The 17,109-nt window shown below is 39.4% G+C and overlaps 1 protein-coding gene across 1 annotated transcript; it reads left to right on the plus strand.

The window, feature by feature from the left end:
• Positions 1 to 3,835: 3,835 nt before the first annotated feature.
• On the plus strand, positions 3,836 to 4,342 carry LOC136281834 (NLR family CARD domain-containing protein 3-like). Its single transcript, XM_066168864.1, has one exon. The coding sequence runs from the start codon at positions 3,836 to 3,838 to the stop codon at positions 4,340 to 4,342; it is 507 nt and encodes a 168-aa protein (XP_066024961.1).
• Positions 4,343 to 17,109: the final 12,767 nt, after the last annotated feature.

The raw sequence follows: 17,109 nt of genomic DNA on the forward strand, positions 1-17,109 counted from the left end.
TAAGTGTCACGCCTGGAGCTCTTCGTACTCTGTGAAGAGTCGGCGAAAAGGACAATATTCAAATTTTTTCACTTTCTAGAAGCGCTTGAGGATTCTAAATGAAGACAAAATACTTCCGATAGAAACTGGTATTTTTCAAAGAGAAATATGGAAAAATATCAGACTGCCGGACGTTTAGTTATTTGAAGACCGTGTCCGGTAGTGTCTGGTGAAAATTTTCTTAGTGTCACGCTTGGATCTCTTCGTACTCTGTGTACAAGGTCAGCGAAACGGAGAAAGTTGGCATTTTTTCACTTTTTAGAAGCGCTTGAGGATTGTAAATGAAGGTAGAATATTTTCTAGTGAAAAATTAGTATATTTCAAAGAGAAATATGGAGTTGTTTAAGGACCGTGTCCAGCCGTGTCATTGAAATTTTAAGCGCTTGGATGGCTTCGTACTCTATACAGGGTTAGCGAGAAACATCAAGTTCGAAATTTTAGGCTGCCTGGAGGCGCTTGAGGATTGTACATAAAGGTAGAACATTTTCATATAAATATTTTTTGGATTTCGAAGAGAAATATAGAAAAATATCGCACTGCCGGACGTTTAATTATTTTAAGTGTAGTCACTTCATTGCAGGAACTCGAACGTCAGCGACACTGACAGTTTGCGTTACAATTCTTATTTGCTGCTTTGCATGGACAACAACCCCGACCACTCTTTTGAGCGCAAGTTCCTCTCCACGGGCAGGAAACTTCAACTGACCCTTGGTCATATTTAACAAGGATGGCAAACTTCAATTAAAAAAATTGATGAATGAATGAAAACGTGGTGGATCAACATTTTCACCTTCTTCGAAATGCTCGCAAGGATTTTCGCGTTTCTCTTTAGCAACAACCGATCCATAAGCGTTTACTGCCTCGGAATCTACTAAATCAATAGATTCATCCAATTCCATACCGGATTAAAACGTATAGAACTGTTTTAAACAGAATTATTTTGATAAGCTCTTCAAATTCATCGGAGAAAAGGCAGAAGGTATTTTGAGACCTGACAAGGTAAAAATAACTGACCAATCAGAGGCGCTATTTAAACAAAAGCGGTGGTTCAAAACGAAAACAAACGAACGCGTTGGCTCAAGGTTGGAAATGGGCCTTTAACTTCAGCTTATAAAGTGATAAAGTGTGAAACTGACACTTTTTGTAGTTTATGAAAACTCAAAGTCAGCCACAATCAGAATCTTCGGCATCCAAATCTGGCAGCTCCAAGGCTTTGGAGATTTCCTCTACCTCTTCCTCAACAGAATAGAGTAACTGGGCGTCATCACCAGTTGCCTGTACACCAACATCATGTACAATTACCACAGGAACATCCTCATTTGCAGATCCTGGACCTGGTGGTGGTGCTGTGTTGAAAACCTTTGGAGGGCGCTTGCGACGAGGTTTAGCTGCTAACCAGAACGAAACAGCCGAATTAAGATCAAGTCTCTGTAAGAATCAAACATCTTAGGGAATGAAAATTTTCAACCCCCCTTCAAATTTTGCATGCAGTTAGGCGCTCAGGGGGATGCACAAAAATGCCCTTTTTAAAGGTCGCAGCACTCTTGTTGCCATGGTAACAGCGGCTGCCTGTTCGAGGCCAAGGGCCTCGTTTTTACACAAAAACGTCGCAAAAAAGAGTGAAATTTTTATTTCTATCTCAAGCTAAATAAAACATCACAAATTGGCACTTCTATCATACATAGTAACATCACTCGTCTCTACATTGATTCATTCAATTTTCCCTGGGAGTGAATGTGAACACACCAATAGATTATTCATCTCGGTACAGTTTCGGTCATTTTTGTTGTCGGGTAAAACAGGGAAAACGTTTATCTGAATATCTCCAAAAGTGCACCGATTCTGCAACTGAAACTACCCACCTAGCTGGTTATAATATTAGTTAGTTATGAAATATGTAAAAATCTCTGCGGGCCTGCCTCTACTTTTTATGGAGGAAATTCGCGAACGAAGCTCAAAATCAGATATTGCATAATTTGGCGATGTTTACATCTAATGTTCTCAACAATAAATGTTTCAGAAAAATGAAACATTCAAGGCTTTGAAAGAATGTTATCTTATGAACAATATCCCGAAGAGAAATCTCACCTCTAGTAGTCATCTTTAAAAAAAAATTGATCAACCTTCATGGAGGACTACTCGACGTAGCAACAAACATATACCTCAAATCGTGTGCATATCATCCAGATTCCGAATGCTGCACCTTCTTTTATGGGAATTTGAGCGATCTGAAGTCCTCTGAAGATACAATGTTATACTTGTATGTCATTTAAGACATGTTGAAGTCGGCTGATCTACACGAAACTATCCTCACACCGGTCATTTGTCATTAACATGTACGTTGTCACGATGGCGTGAATCCGTATTTCTCCATGAAGTTTCCATCGGTCGCCCCATAGAAGACGAGAAATGGACATTTTTCGAAATATCAGCAGATTTCCGCGCATTCTAGGTGAAAACAACCAAAAAGAAGAAGAAAACCTCGATTGAACGCTCGTAAACACTGAGAGGGCAGAAATCGCAACTTGTCAGCGGCAGTAGTACATGTAAAACCCAGTCGCCACAATAGCAATTTGTACGACTTGCACGAAAATCATCACCAAGTGGAGATTTTGAACTACTCAGTATCCCTGCTGTACAACAAACGGAACAGGGATTTGATCACAATCAATTTCCAAAAATTTAGCTTTTTTCAGGGAGTCTTTCACGTGCTCGAACGTTATATTGGCTTTGAGCCTTGAGATTTATTTTCCTTGACAATAAAATGCTATAGAAAGTGCTTACAAAATTACAAAGGAACTATTTTTAGTGTCGGTTGGAGCGAGAAATACAGATTTGAAATAGTTAATGCTGTCACTGATGAACCAAAGGGCACAATCTTCTCAGTTATTAGCTCGATAATCTCTACAGATCAACGTTATTGGACCGAACGATCTCCTGTTTCTTCCTGGTGAGCCGGCCACCTTAGGGGAAAATTAAAGAGAGCTTTGACTCTTCTTTTTCCTGAAGGACATGAAGCAATCCAGATTACGTATTAATCATGGGAAAATTCTTTCAAGTGACAAGTTGCGATTTGCGTGTGGATAATAAGTTGTTTGAAAGGTAGAATTATGACATTATGATTCCATTAAATCTTTTATTTCGAACTTTGTTATGGAAGGAAATATCGATTGACTCGATTGCACTGCGGCGGTGATAAGTCTCTCCTCGTCATATCTTATGCAAATGTTCTAACAGTTTTCCGACAGTTTTCAGATGATTCGAAATATCTTAGTTCCTGTCACAAGGAAGTGATAACTGCCCGAATCTGCTCTTTGAAAGGAGATGCCCATGTCGTTCAAATTGCGATTGCAACTGGGTTTTACATGTGGTACTGCCGCTGACAGTTACGATTTATACTCTCAGATTTTCAGTGTTTACTAGCGTTCATTCGAAGTTTTTTTTTTTTTGGGTTGTTTTGTTTTTACTTCAGAAAGCGGAAATCTGCTAAAATATATGAAAAATATCCATTTCTCGTCCTCTTTGGAGCGACTGATAGAAACTTCACGGAGAAATACAGCATCATGATAACGTACATCTTTATGACAAATGACCGGTGTGAGGGTAGTTTCGTGTAGATCCGCCGACTTCAACATGTTTTAAATGACATACAAGTAGAACAGTGCACCTTCAGAGGACTTCGGATTGCTCAAATTCCCATGAAATAAGGTGCAGCATTCTGGACTAGTGCAGCACTATCTGCATGATATGCACACGATTTGAGGTATATGTTTGTAGTTACGTCGAGTTGTCCGCCATGAAGCTTGAACAATTTTTTTTTGATGACAACCAGAGGCAAGATTTTCATACGACTCTAACCAATTTGAATTTGTATGACAATCATATTAGTGATGCCGGGGCTACATCTATTGCTAAAGCAATCAGAGTCAACAAGACGCTAACCAATTTAAGTTTGTCTCACAATGGTATTAGTGATGCCGGTGCTACATCTATTGCTGAGGCAATCAAAGTCAACAAGACGCTAACTAATTTGAATTTGTCTCAGAATCGTATTAATGCTGCCGGTGCTACATCGATCGCTGAGACAATCACGGTCAAGAAGACGTTAACTAATTTGAATTTGTTTAACAGTGGTCTTAGTGATACCGGTGCTACATCCATTGTTGAGGAAATCAAGGTCAACAAGACGCTAACTAGTTTGAATTTGTCTCGTAATCGTATTAGTGATACCAGTGCTACATCTATTGCTGAGGCCATCAAAGTCAACAAGGCACTAACCAATTTGGAGCTTGTCCGGCAATGATATTGCCGGTGCTGCATTTGTTGCTGGGCCAAACTAAGTTAGCAGGAAGCTAACTAATTGGCACTTGTCTTAGAATAGTATTAGTGATGCCGATACTCCTTTGTTATGCCGAGGCAATCAAAGTCAGCAAGACTCTGACCAATTAAGATTTGTCTAACAATGGTAACAAATGTGAACAAAGCTGTGAGTGAGTGGAACTGACTTTTCCTTTTGTACTTTTCCTTTTAAGTAACGTTTTTTAAATTTTCCCTTTTGCAGATGCAGGAAGGAGCTTTTTAAATTGTCTTTAGTTGCTCTTTGATTAGATTACATTCAAGTTATAATAGCTACCTTTGTGATGTTTTTTTAGTTTAAGGTGATGCTTATGCTTCTGAGGTATTTACATTAGACGAAAAGAAGTGTAAAACGCCATTGTATTTAGAGTTTTGTTATGAAAGGAATATCATAAGCATGTATCATCCACGAGCAGCAATATTTTTTCCATTCTTTATAAGCCTCGAGCGCCTCTCTTTCAATATAAACCAAAGCAAAAAAAAGTTTACAGAAATTGTTTTTTATTTCTGTTTCGATCTGCACAGCCATTAAATGAAATTTGACCACTGGGAGGTTCCTAAAGGGGAGGTGTGCGGGGAAAGGGGATGGGTGGGGACACAACAAGGGCGAGGTAAACAAAGTGTGCTGTGGATAACTCTTAAAGGGTAATGTATTGCCAGCGGATGCTTGTTTCCACACAGGTCTGGGGCCTAATTACGAGTTAGTAGATGTGCGATTCGGCAGGCGAGGACGCATAGCCCCAGGAATGAAGGGATGATTGTCGGTTTCCCATACAGGAAGATCTGGATTTGTACCAATTATAGATTCTTTGCTAAAGAGACTGGCAGTTAGAGCTTGGTCAACAGATTGTAACCAAATCGTTTGAACAAATTTTATAAAGGAACTCTCTGAAAGATGGAGCTGATAAAGTCTTCACTTTCATCAGAAATAAAGACAACGGATTTGAAACGTTAACCGACATCCTCGAAGTCATATAAAAATACTTTAAAAAAATTAATAGATTCTAAAATAGAACAGGACCCAGTTGTTCAAAGGGCGGATAACGCTATCCAATGAATACATCGCTATCCAGCGGATGTGTTAACAAAGAATAGTGCACCATCTATCGGATGGAGATTTATGCAGTGGTTATCGTTATCGAACAATGAGGACCAGGTGGACGACTGTTAGTTAGTGGAGTGATCTAAACAACGGGTAGTATTCACAGTTAACGATTTGGAGCACAACTCAGTAAGTTTTTTTTTCGTTGGGTTTTTAATTTCTAACAGCAAAAACATGTAAAGGAAACGAAACATCGCAAAATCTTAATGTTTCCTCAACAAAGCCATAATAGTGGGATTGGGAAGGACAGGAAATTGACTGCTGCTAAAGCAAAGCTGCTATGCTCCCTCACTTCCCGTACAACCCCTCCCCTCCCCTCCCACTCCCCCCCCCCCATCCACTCCTTATCCTACAAGAGCCATGATCCCTCCATTAATTGCCTGACTACACGGGCTGTAAGGGGAGGAAAACTTGAAAACTCCATCTGTAAGTTTAATAAGAGCTTGGCGGAAGAAACAGAAAAGTAGTTTTCCCCTCCCCTCCCTTCTAACCCCCCTCCCCCTCCCCCTCCCCCTCCCCCTCTCCCTCCCCCCTCCCCCTCCCCCTCTCCCTCCCCCCCTCCCCCTCCCCCTCCCCCTCTCCCTCCCCCTCCCCCTCCCATCTAATTTGCTTTTGTTGTCAAAGCCCATTTCCAGTCTTTCCTGGAAGTGGCTTCTGATGTTTGACACCAACATATCCTCCTGGGAAGAGAAATAAAAGGAGGAAACAATTCTGAGAGCAAAAGGTAGTATTTCTCATATACCAATGTCATATGTATTGCGCTGAACTGATTTAAGAACCCTGATGGCTTTTCCTTCTTTTGAAAGTCGTTTTAATCCACGCACCCTATAGTGGAATTACAATCAAGCCGTTTGCAGTAAGCTGTGTAACTTTTTCGAAACTTCGTTTTCAAAGATGAGATTTCTGTTCAAATATCTGCTCCATTCCAATAAAGGAAGTGTACCACGTCATTATTATTACAGTTTTGTTACCGAAGCGACTCCATTGACATGCGATATTAAGGAAACAGGATGGAAGGAGTTTGCTCGGATGCTAAGGATTTGGTCGAGATAATGCTAAAATACCTGTGGTGAAAGACGAAAGAAACCAGTTATACAGGTTAATAAAGAGAATAGTGTATTAAATTAGGGTATGTAGGAATGTAGGAAAGAATTTTTAAAATAAATTCGGCGAATGGATAACAAACTTAGGTGTCAGAGTGAATGTCAACCCATCTTGCTCCCACAGTCATGAAAAGAGTTTTAGAGACCAAACATTTTATTTACCACCACTTCCTTTTTTTCTTTGATGGAGGGGGGGGTCACATGGTTTTAAGGAAGGGAGGGTGATCAGTCGTCTCTAACAGAGTGTAAGGGAGTACTATAGAAGGTTGACCACCAATTCATTGTCAATGAGGGGGAATCATAAATTTTATCATGGCGTAATCAGCTCCCCCCCCCCCCCCCCATAGGCGATAAATAATGAGCGACCGCTAACAACATGAAGCGAGTCTTTCTGAGTGTTTGACTCGAGATTATATTCAGATTTTATTACTATTGAGTTTGCACAGATAAATTGCAAGTCATTGGAATACGGTCAATAATTCTTCAGTATAGCTTTATAAAGTATTTATCTGGTAAATTTTATGCTTTTCCTTTGTAGCTTCAGCTGAATACATTTGAATACAACCATCTCGTAATTGAAAATTAGGTGCAGAGTTTCTTTGTTTAATTCCCGCAAGATTATCCGACTCTCTCTTTATGTGTTAATTGCATAAAATATTCTGATCAGGTCCATCTATGGCAGTCTCTCTGGCCCAGTCTTTGGACGGGTCGACGATGGAGACGTCAAAGGAACAGACTCAAAGGCTTGGTTTATAGTTTAGCTCTACTGATCTGATTCCAACAATTAGTCATGAGAAGGAGGAAAGTTTTGATTTGGATTAAGTCGCAACTACGAGCATGGAAGGTTAGAGTTTCAGGGGGGTAGTGGGGGGAGTGGCGGATTCCTGCCACTAAAAACTTTTAAAGTATAAGAAGACGAACGCATCATTCGTAGTTTTGGCAGAAAAACGCTATCTGACGCTGAAACGCCCAAATATACAAAAAAAAAACCCAAAAAACAAACCACAAAGGATTATGTTACTACTATAGAAGGGAAAACATTATCTTTCTTTGCCAGAGGAAAGGTGCAAAATAAAGAGATCACCAGGCGAAAAACGGAAAGTCTCTAACTGCAATGTGAGGTGCGGAAAATCTGCCGTGCGTGTCTCGTTACAATCTTAAGATGCGTGACCTGTAGCGAGAGGTGATATGAAACCAATCACACGATGTTGTTTAGAAGCAACTTTAATGACAACTCGTCTGCAGCTGAAAGAGAAAAAAAGTTGCCTATTGTTTAGGTGAATGTTGAAAGAGCGCTGTTATTAATTTTTTTGAAACGATTTTTTTGAGTTTCTGCTGCCGCACTGAACTGTTCGTTTGAGAGAAGGCTAAAGAGCTAGAGAACTTGCTCCTGGTAGGGGAGGATTGTTTATACTGTTTGCTACATTCAGTACATGTGCTTGACCTTGTTAATTACCGAATCGCTTTTAGTCGCTTATCTTGTTCTCTAGCGCGTAAACCCCGCAAATTCGCTTAGTTATTATTTTTTTTCATTGTTTTAAATAGTTTCATTGAAATTTGTCTTTAGCCCGCTTTTGCGTTTGCTTTTCCGTGGTTAGGAATCAGGGACATTCGCTCTTTTGTTTACTGGCATTTCTCATCTCGTTTTCATCTGTTGTTATCGTAATTGGACACGCGCCTTTGTTCAAAAACGTACTCGCTTCATTCGTTTTTGTTTGCACGATATTCGCGCAGTTTGTTATAATTCCAATCAGTTTATTGCATAACAACCTCTGTTCCTTTTACTACTCTTGTTGTTGGGCTATATTTTACTTAGTTTTGTTCTCACTTGTCGTTCGTTTGTGTTGCTCCAGTTATAGTTTCTATTTCATATTTGGCCATCTAAGTTAGAACAATTAGTTCGCCAATAAGTGCTTTTGCGTTCCATTTGATTTTCTAAGATTCTCTCTAACCTTGCTTACTTGCATGTAGAATTCTCTTGTTGTTCAGTTGTAGTCGTCATACACGGTTTTTCCGCAGCATTTTTCATCGTTTTTAGTCGTTCGTTTTACGATTTTTATTCGGAGATTGCTGATCCTTTTATTTTCATTCATTATTAAAGTCGGCTTTTCTTGTCAGTAAAGGGCTGTTGTGTTTAAACGATAAACAGAATAATACATGGTTGCTTTCAGATATGGAATTTCTCATCTCACTCGTTCGCGTCACTATCTACGCGCGCCCTTAGAATAAGAGAGATGGTAAGTTTTAAGCTCGGTAAAGAAATGGAGAAAGATGTTTTCGTCTTGTCACAAACGTTGGACAAAGAGAAAATCTTTCTCTATTTCTTAACTGAGCTCAAACTTTACCATCTCTCTTAATCTATTTACAAACATGACGTTATCGACATCGCTGATCCCAGCCGTGTGCAGGACGCGCGTCATATGAACTTCGCAATAGACTTCGCTCACCATAGAGTCTCTGTGGCTCAGAGGTAGAGCATCGGAGCGCGGATTCCGCAGGTTTGAAATTCGATTCCGTGTGGGGACTCAGATTTTCCTCTTTGTCCCACGCTCGTGAAAAGACGAAAAACGTCTTTCTCTGTTGACAGGATACCTCGCTAAATAAGAAGTTCAGCTATTTTTCAAAAGTGTTAACTTTACATATATCCTTTATTGCTTTAATAAACAATGGGTGGATACAAACTTATTAAAAACTCAAAAATATAAAAATCGAGAGTAGAGTTGCGTAGCTCTTCGTTTTTCAGGAAAAAAACAATCTAGATTGCAAATTCAAGTGAAAAGCAAGCCAACTGTCATTAACGCCTTGAACAACTGGAAGTCAAGATACTTTTTTATCGTCACACAACAAATTAGCAAACGTAAATATCATTCTTCTTGATGCCTCTCCCGGTGTCACCGATTTCTTTTCCCGATGCCTCCGTTGGTTAATATAGCGGTAAAAATATTTTTACAGTCAAAGTGTTTGGAAAATTCCTTAACTTTTTTAATTAGCGAAGTATAACTTGGTGACATTTTGGTTTTACAACACGATTCTTTTCTGCAACTGCAAATGATTTGCCTCCATATAAATAGTTAAAACTTGTTTCTCCGCTGACCACTCACATTTTGGACTATTTTTCTTTCTCGGCTCGTCGCCCGTGATATATGAGTGAATGAGTGAACTTTGTTTAAAACCGCATGGCCACAGCTACGAGGCTGTTGTCCAGAGGGGCTCTGTATCCGCCTAAAATCATTATGATATTGTAATCAATTACGATAAACACTCGTAGTTTAAAAACTTATGGTCTAATAAAAACTGAAAAAAAAAAAACTGCAATATCACATGTAGTAACTCCCACTCCCAACTGCATCGTCTGGAAACAAAGCTTCAAAAGCCGTTAGAAATTTCCTGTAGATCGATTTAAAAGTTCGGACAAATCAAGGAATTTGAAGAGCAATAATTCGCTCGTTCATGCGATGCGCGGTTAAGTAGACATGTGTCACAACAAGGCGAGCAATATAGAAAACGCTTGCAGTATCGGCACTTTTCCTTCGTTGTTTTGGTAGCCATTTTGGAAATGTAGCCGGGCATCTTTATGATAGGTAGCTCATGTGTGATCTATTATAGAATAGTGTATACGCAAATACGTTGGTACTAGAATGAGCCGTCCACTGTTTACAACGCTGGAAAGTATTGTTGGACGATTACCGCTTGCTGACAAGGCTCTCCAATTAATTAATTTTTTTAACGGGTTTATATTTCCGGGTTATATTTCCTTAAGATTATGCCCGAAAAGAGATTATTTAATGCAACATAATCTACACCATCTTTGCTTATTACCGATCGCGCTTGTTGTTTTTGCAACCTAACGCCTTTGAGCATGCTCAGTGTCACCGATCTTCATATTTAAGAATAAAGTCGACTTTCACGGTTGTCCTTCGCGAAAAAAAAGATACTGTTAACGCCTAGTTACAGCGTTACCACCATAAACTATGTATCAGTGGCAAAGTTACGAAATGCGCTATCAGGAAAAAAAACATTCCTTTTAGCTTGATCTAATCGTAAACCGACTGAAGTGCAAGACGATGTTTCTTTGAGAAAATCGGGTATCAACACAGACCGCACAATTAAATTTCTGCACAATTCCAATCTTGAGGGGTTGCCCTTCCAAATTGTGCGGGGTTTTTTTATGTTGCTATTTGTTTCTTTGCAATTTTTCTGTCTAGTTTGCTTATCAAAATTTTACCAATTTCGAAAAGCGGAATTCCCTCACAGAGTTTTTTTTTATAGATTTTTATCTTGGGAGTCTTCTGACCAAATTTCAAGGCAATTCGTAAATTTCATACCTTATTAATTTCTTTAAAGAAGGCACGTTTGCGGAAAAACGTGGTGGGCTTTTTGCATCCAAAGTTTTGGAGGGGTAACAACATGTGGTCAGATGTCAGTATCTGGGCAAATACTTACCTACCCCTTCCCCTAACCGAACGTTGACCATAACTTGTCATCAGTTGACTTTTGTTGGGTCGTTGGAGGGGTAGGTGCTCAGTTGTTCACATAATTTCCTGATTATACCCAAGCAATAATAATGTAAGCAGCAGAAATGGAACTACTGCTTGCCAAAACATACGGTTCTGGATGATACATAAAAAAAAAGAATAGTGACTGATGAAATAATACGCACCTCTCGTTTACCTTCGTCCATGGCGGCACTACACAACATCAGTCATGTTTGCCTAATTTTTACGGCTACGGTTCTTCCAATACGTGATTGTGAAAACGTTTTTTACTACTGGCTGGAGGTACAGCTGGCATATTTAGTCGACTTTGCCCAATATTTACTATGGTTTGTTCCACATATTACTTTTCTGCACTCCAAACGAGTCGCACACTCCTTGGAATTATTTTCATGAATAAATTTACGTTTTCTTTTTTGTTTATTTCGTCTTGTACCTCTAGCAGGTAGGAATTTTGAAATCAGCGAAAGAAAGCAATTCTGCCATGCAATCACCATTTAGTAGAAAATATGGTGGTTATTGGAAAGCAGAAATGTGAGTCTTCTGTGTCTTTTATTTCATTATATTTGTATAAACAAACACATTCTGCACAACTATTTTCCCAGCTTTGGTCCTATTTTTTTCTTTTTTAACTATTTACTTTTTCGCCTCACGGAGGCAAAGGTCACAGAAAACTGGCTTCTACAGGCTCATGGATTAACATATCTTCAAACATTACGATAGTGTAATGCTAAGGTTTGTCACCTTAGCATTTTTTTCTTCGCTGCTTATCAGATGCATGCCTGTCAGTGCCCTGATGACAATCATACACACGCTTTCTAGTGATAACAAAAGGAATTCCATCATATGTGATCCTTGGTTGGAACATTGCAGTCTGGGAATCTTGAAAAAATACTTTTATTCTTTCATTTCCACATTCTCTGTGACAAACCAAGGGGGCATTGAAGAGACATTCATTCATTCAGTCATTCATGTATTAATTTGGTCTCTTAGTTAGTCAGTCAGTCAGTTAGTCAATAAGTCTGTGCGATAGGCATCTACCATATCAAACTCTGTCCCCAGTGCGACGAACATTTGTGTTTCTCGGTTCCAGGTGTATGCAACCACTAACCCCACGTAATGCACATGCTCTCCGTTACGAATTTTCAAAATGGCGGACAGGCCAAAGAGGGAAATAAAAAAAACAAAGCGATTTTGCAATGAATACTCAACATACACCCTCGTTAGAAAGGCGAATCCACGGAAGAAAGATACAAAACTGTATGATATTGAGATCGATATGATATTAAATCGATACCGAGGGCCCGTTTCCAACTTGCTAAGAAGTGCATTTAGTTACCTTCCGCCACGATTACTAGCTTTCTTGACAGCTTTCTGAAGACAGAATACTTTCTTTCTGAAGACTTCTGATATGCCGCTATTGATTATTACACCTCGTACATCTGATTGCTCAAACACTTTGTTTACGATTGTTGAAAGGAACGACTCATGGTTCTCCGTCTTCGTCTTTACATTGCTTTGAAATAGTATGGATTAGTAAGCTGAAACGAAAAATTAATGAGAGAAGTTTACGAAAAATCCAGCAAACAAGATTAAAAAAGGCATTTATTTAGACTTCATAATTCAACGAACTTCACAAATCTTACTTGTTTATCTCGTAAATAAACGATGACAGATTAATTCCCGAAGCGCTTTCTGAGTTTCCCGATCCCTCTCCTACTGCTTTCACGCTTATAAAACAGGAAAAAATCAAAAGGAGGAAGATACAGCTGTTTTGAAACGCCATTTGACGAGGGTAAATCTCCTTTTTGTTCGACACTTTACATATCAAAACAAAGGAAATTTGTTCCTCTTTTTGATTCTGACGGTACATTTTTAATTTGCGCCTGCGTAAAAGAGATATCGCCAGAGACCCTTCGCTCGGTCGTGTTTTGATCAAAACCGCCTTGTTAATTTCACGCAACCGCTCGGAGAAAGGTAAAAATGACGAGGGAAAAACTTTACCTTCAAGTTAGAAATTAGCGAAATAGAAAGCCACAATATTATAGTTTAATATTTCAGAGGTACATTGAGTGCTTTTTCCGTAGAGAATCCGCACGATGGTAAAACATTCGAAAATTACACTCGATTTGAGTGGGGTGTTGAAGTGGGCGTGGTCACCACATTCATGTTAAGACTATTTGTACCCCATGAGTTTGATATGAAAAGTATTGACTTTTGGATCATATCTGAAAAAGGGTATTAAAAACCACATCTAAACCCCTCCTTTTATCGGGCTAGCCACCGCATTTTAGCTTTTGAAGATCTGTAGTGTTTTTATTTTTTTATTCCATACCATGTTTTCCAATTTTTGCGAAGAAAAAAAATTAGGTGCGTAAGTGAATTACACACCTGTGTTGGTAGCTGTACGATACGCTGATTATTCTTAATTTGATTGACATTTATGAGTGATTTCGTTTATCTATAGATAACAAAACAAACATGAATGCGACACGTGTTTTATCGCGCCATATATGGCACTGTTCCACGTGCTTACAACGGAAAGTTGGGTGTGTGTTTCTTTAGAATAAGCCGAGAGTTGTGAGTGGAAGTTAACCGAAGCGTTGTAGTAAGATCGTTAAATCAAGTGAATAAACCGTGACTTAACAAGGAAGCATGGTAGAGCTTTTTCACGTTTTCGAAACACCTGTCTTTTAAAATTTTTTTTAAAGAGTAGATTAATTTGCTATTTTTATGGAATGTTTTTAGATCCCCTCTCCCCTCTTGGTCTCCCTATAACCCCTACACCTCTGCATCCCTCCACTTAACATTCCCCCTCGTAATCAGAGTTCATCTAAGGCGCCCTTCTGACTTTAGACCTACCTTTGCCAACACCGTAACAGAAATACATAACAAAGTTAGTTGTTGTTTCTACTTCGTTTTCGTGCAGTAGCTTCTCGGCTGATTTTAGGGACTTTAAGATGCAGGCTGTATTACGGCGACCGAAAGTCTACACTGCAAAGCGCGTCGGATTGCGCATGCCTAAGGCGAGAATTCACGCCGTACTCTCGCCATCCGCTACTGCAAAATCGCTTCGTTCCCACGTCAGAATTTGCCATAATATTTTGTTTGAACTCTTCATTATTCGAATTTTTTCCTTGCGATTAAATAAACTGCGTCTCTTAACGAGTTGATAAATCTTAGCCTAACGAAATTTGGTCAAAATTGATCTGTAGAAAAAAGATGTCAAAACCAGGACAGCTTCAAGTTCCGCCGCCAAACCTGCCGAGCGGCAATCGTAAGTATTTTTTTATCGTTTTCGTTTTTTTATTCTTTTTGACTCAGTTGAGTTCTTGAGTTTGTTTTCCGGCACTAAGCTAGTGGGTAGCGACAACAAGTTCTAAGGAAGTTCATTCATATCTGTTAATTTTAATTTTTAGCTGATGTTACCGAATTTCCACGGGAAAAGTCAGAAAAGGAGCTTAAGATCCGTGAAGAGGAGCTCACTTTGAAAGCAAGAGAAGTTGAAAACGAAAAAGAGAAGCAAGCGCAGATTTTTAAAAACTAGTAGGCTATGATTGCAAACATGGCATAGCGACAAGATCAGATGCAAACACTTCAAGTGGCTTTTTTGCAACAACGACAACAGCAAACTCAGGCTATGATGGTGTTGTTAGAAAGACTTGCGAAAAAGTAATAACTAACTAGTTCCCCGACAGAGATGACATTGCACTGATTTACCCTTTCTTGTAAATTTATTGCAGCTTCAAGTTAATGACTTTGTTAAATGTCATTTTGCATTCTCTGTTTTTTTAAAGTAGGAGTAAATTCTTTTGGGTTCTACAAATGTGATTTCCACCTATTTTGCTGGAAATTTGTTCAGTGGTTTACACCATTCAAGATTTCGTAAAAAAAGGCTGTGGTTATTCATCGTCGTGAATAACAATAAAGGTAGTCACGTGTGATGTAGATCGCGATGTTTCGACTGCACACTGCTAGTCTTCTTCAGGCGATGAGGTCGAATGATCATGATGCTCTGTTGTGATTAGTTGTTTTTTAACAGCTCTGATTGGTGGATTTCGATCCTTGCTGTTTCATTCAGTGATTTGCTCCCTCGGCGGTCCGCTGTCGCACGGCTCTCCTGTTGTTGTGTTTTTTGATCGTGAGCATCCACGCTTCTGGAATTTCTATTCCACTATCCCTGTTGATGTTGTTAGGGTGGAGTCTTATATGAATTGCCTCTCTGACTCTGCGCGTGTAGTAATAAGGGTCACGATCAATAAACTTTACTTCGTTCCAGAGTGGCTCGTGTCCAGTGTTGTGGGCATGCTCTGAAACGGCGGAGGTCTCGGTACGGGCGAGTCGGATGTCTCGATCGTGCTCCTTAATTCTGTCTTGCGTAGGTCTTCCAGTCTCTCCGATGTACACCTCGCCGCATTCACAGGGAATCCTGTAAACTACGCCATCGTTCTGTTGACTTTTTCTTCGTTCTCTCCTTTTTCTACACAAGTTACTATAGCGGGAACCAGGGTAAATTCTCTCAAGAGAAGTGTGGGTCACCGCTTATAAAGGTGACGCTTACTGAGCTGTCAATCTCTTATCTTCTTCATCCTTTTACACTTAACTAGCGAATCACGTTAAGCTACACAGAACGGAGTTCACGTACTAAGTAGGTACTTTCGAGCTGTTTACGCTTTACAAAATCATTTTCTACCTTAAATTTTTGACTATTGCGGTTAAGGTTGATCATAACTAAAACAAGATTGGTAATATAAAAATTATAATGAACTAACTAACAGAATTAGAATCATACTTGAAAAGATATCTTAAGAGAAAATAGTCCTCAAAGACAGTTACATAACAGCAGAATAAACAGAAAATTCGGCGAAGAAAGGGCGTGCCCAAAGTACCGTACCGCTGTTCATATAAGTTACCTGATTGTAAATTCAGTGCGGAGAAAGAAAAGTACTACATGTTTACACCTTTAGGGCCTGTTTACATGGAGGTGGGGGACCCCAGGTAGGTGAGGCAACCCGTCTGTCTTTATAATTTCTTATTTTACTTTGATCACGTTTACATGATAGGTGGGGTGACCCGCTGATAGTTCCATTGTTGAATACGATGACCGCCAGTTGCATAAGTGTAATTCAACACTTCATTTCTTATCATGCTGATAACAGGAACAGGCTTGTTGAATAAATGTACCATGTCGCTATACTGATATGGAAAACACATAACAGCAAACATAAAGCTTCTTCTCCATCACAAACACTCCCTTGACTGCATCTTATATTACGGTATGTGCATTTTTTAAAGTCTAAACTGTGCCAAATATTCGTCGCTAAAATTTTCGAAGTCAAATTCAGAGAACGGGTCATACGGAAGTTCTAGGTTTGTGATTCGTAGCTAGTGTAAAGCAACAAAAATTCGTCATCACTAATGTAGTTCATCTTATAACAAAAAAGGAATAACTCTCTTGCTTCCTTGAAGGATGACATTTTTGCCAATAGAATGACTGTACAACAACGCTTTGAGCTCTGAGCTTTTCGCCGTAGTGTCGCTGTAACTTAACGATTCGTATTTGGAGGGAAATACGCCGTACTCACCCTAGTCTATCGCGGCCAAGGTAGCCGTAGTACAGATTCACCTTACCGTATCTTAAAGTCCCTTTTTACATCAACCACAAAACTAAAAGTCTTAGAGATGTTTTTAAACCACATGGTTCGAAGATACACGAAGAAGCTGAATCAAGATTGAGGAAAATTACTCTTAAAAAAAAAAAGGTATTCAAAACGACTCTCGCATTTCTTGCCATGTACTGACTGACTTTACGCGTCTGGATTGCGTTATTATTTCATTTGTAATCCACTTGACTTCCGGTTCCGGCCCCAGGAATATGGGTACTCTCGTGCATCCCCATAGGGGATAGATCAGTGGAACCCGACCTTGATTATATTTAGTAGCCCTTGGAAAAGAATCCACGGTTGATAAACAAGAAAGAGGAGTTGAAATCTGTCTGTTACAAGTTACTTTTTAC

The sequence above is a fragment of the Pocillopora verrucosa genome, chromosome 6, assembly GCF_036669915.1.
Source record: "Pocillopora verrucosa isolate sample1 chromosome 6, ASM3666991v2, whole genome shotgun sequence".
NCBI lineage: Eukaryota > Metazoa > Cnidaria > Anthozoa > Scleractinia > Pocilloporidae > Pocillopora > Pocillopora verrucosa.

What these genes read in the sequence shown, in the direction of transcription:
- LOC136281834 (XM_066168864.1), top strand. Translation starts at nt 3,836, where the DNA reads ATGAAGCTTGAACAATTTTTTTTTGATGACAACCAGAGGCAAGATTTT.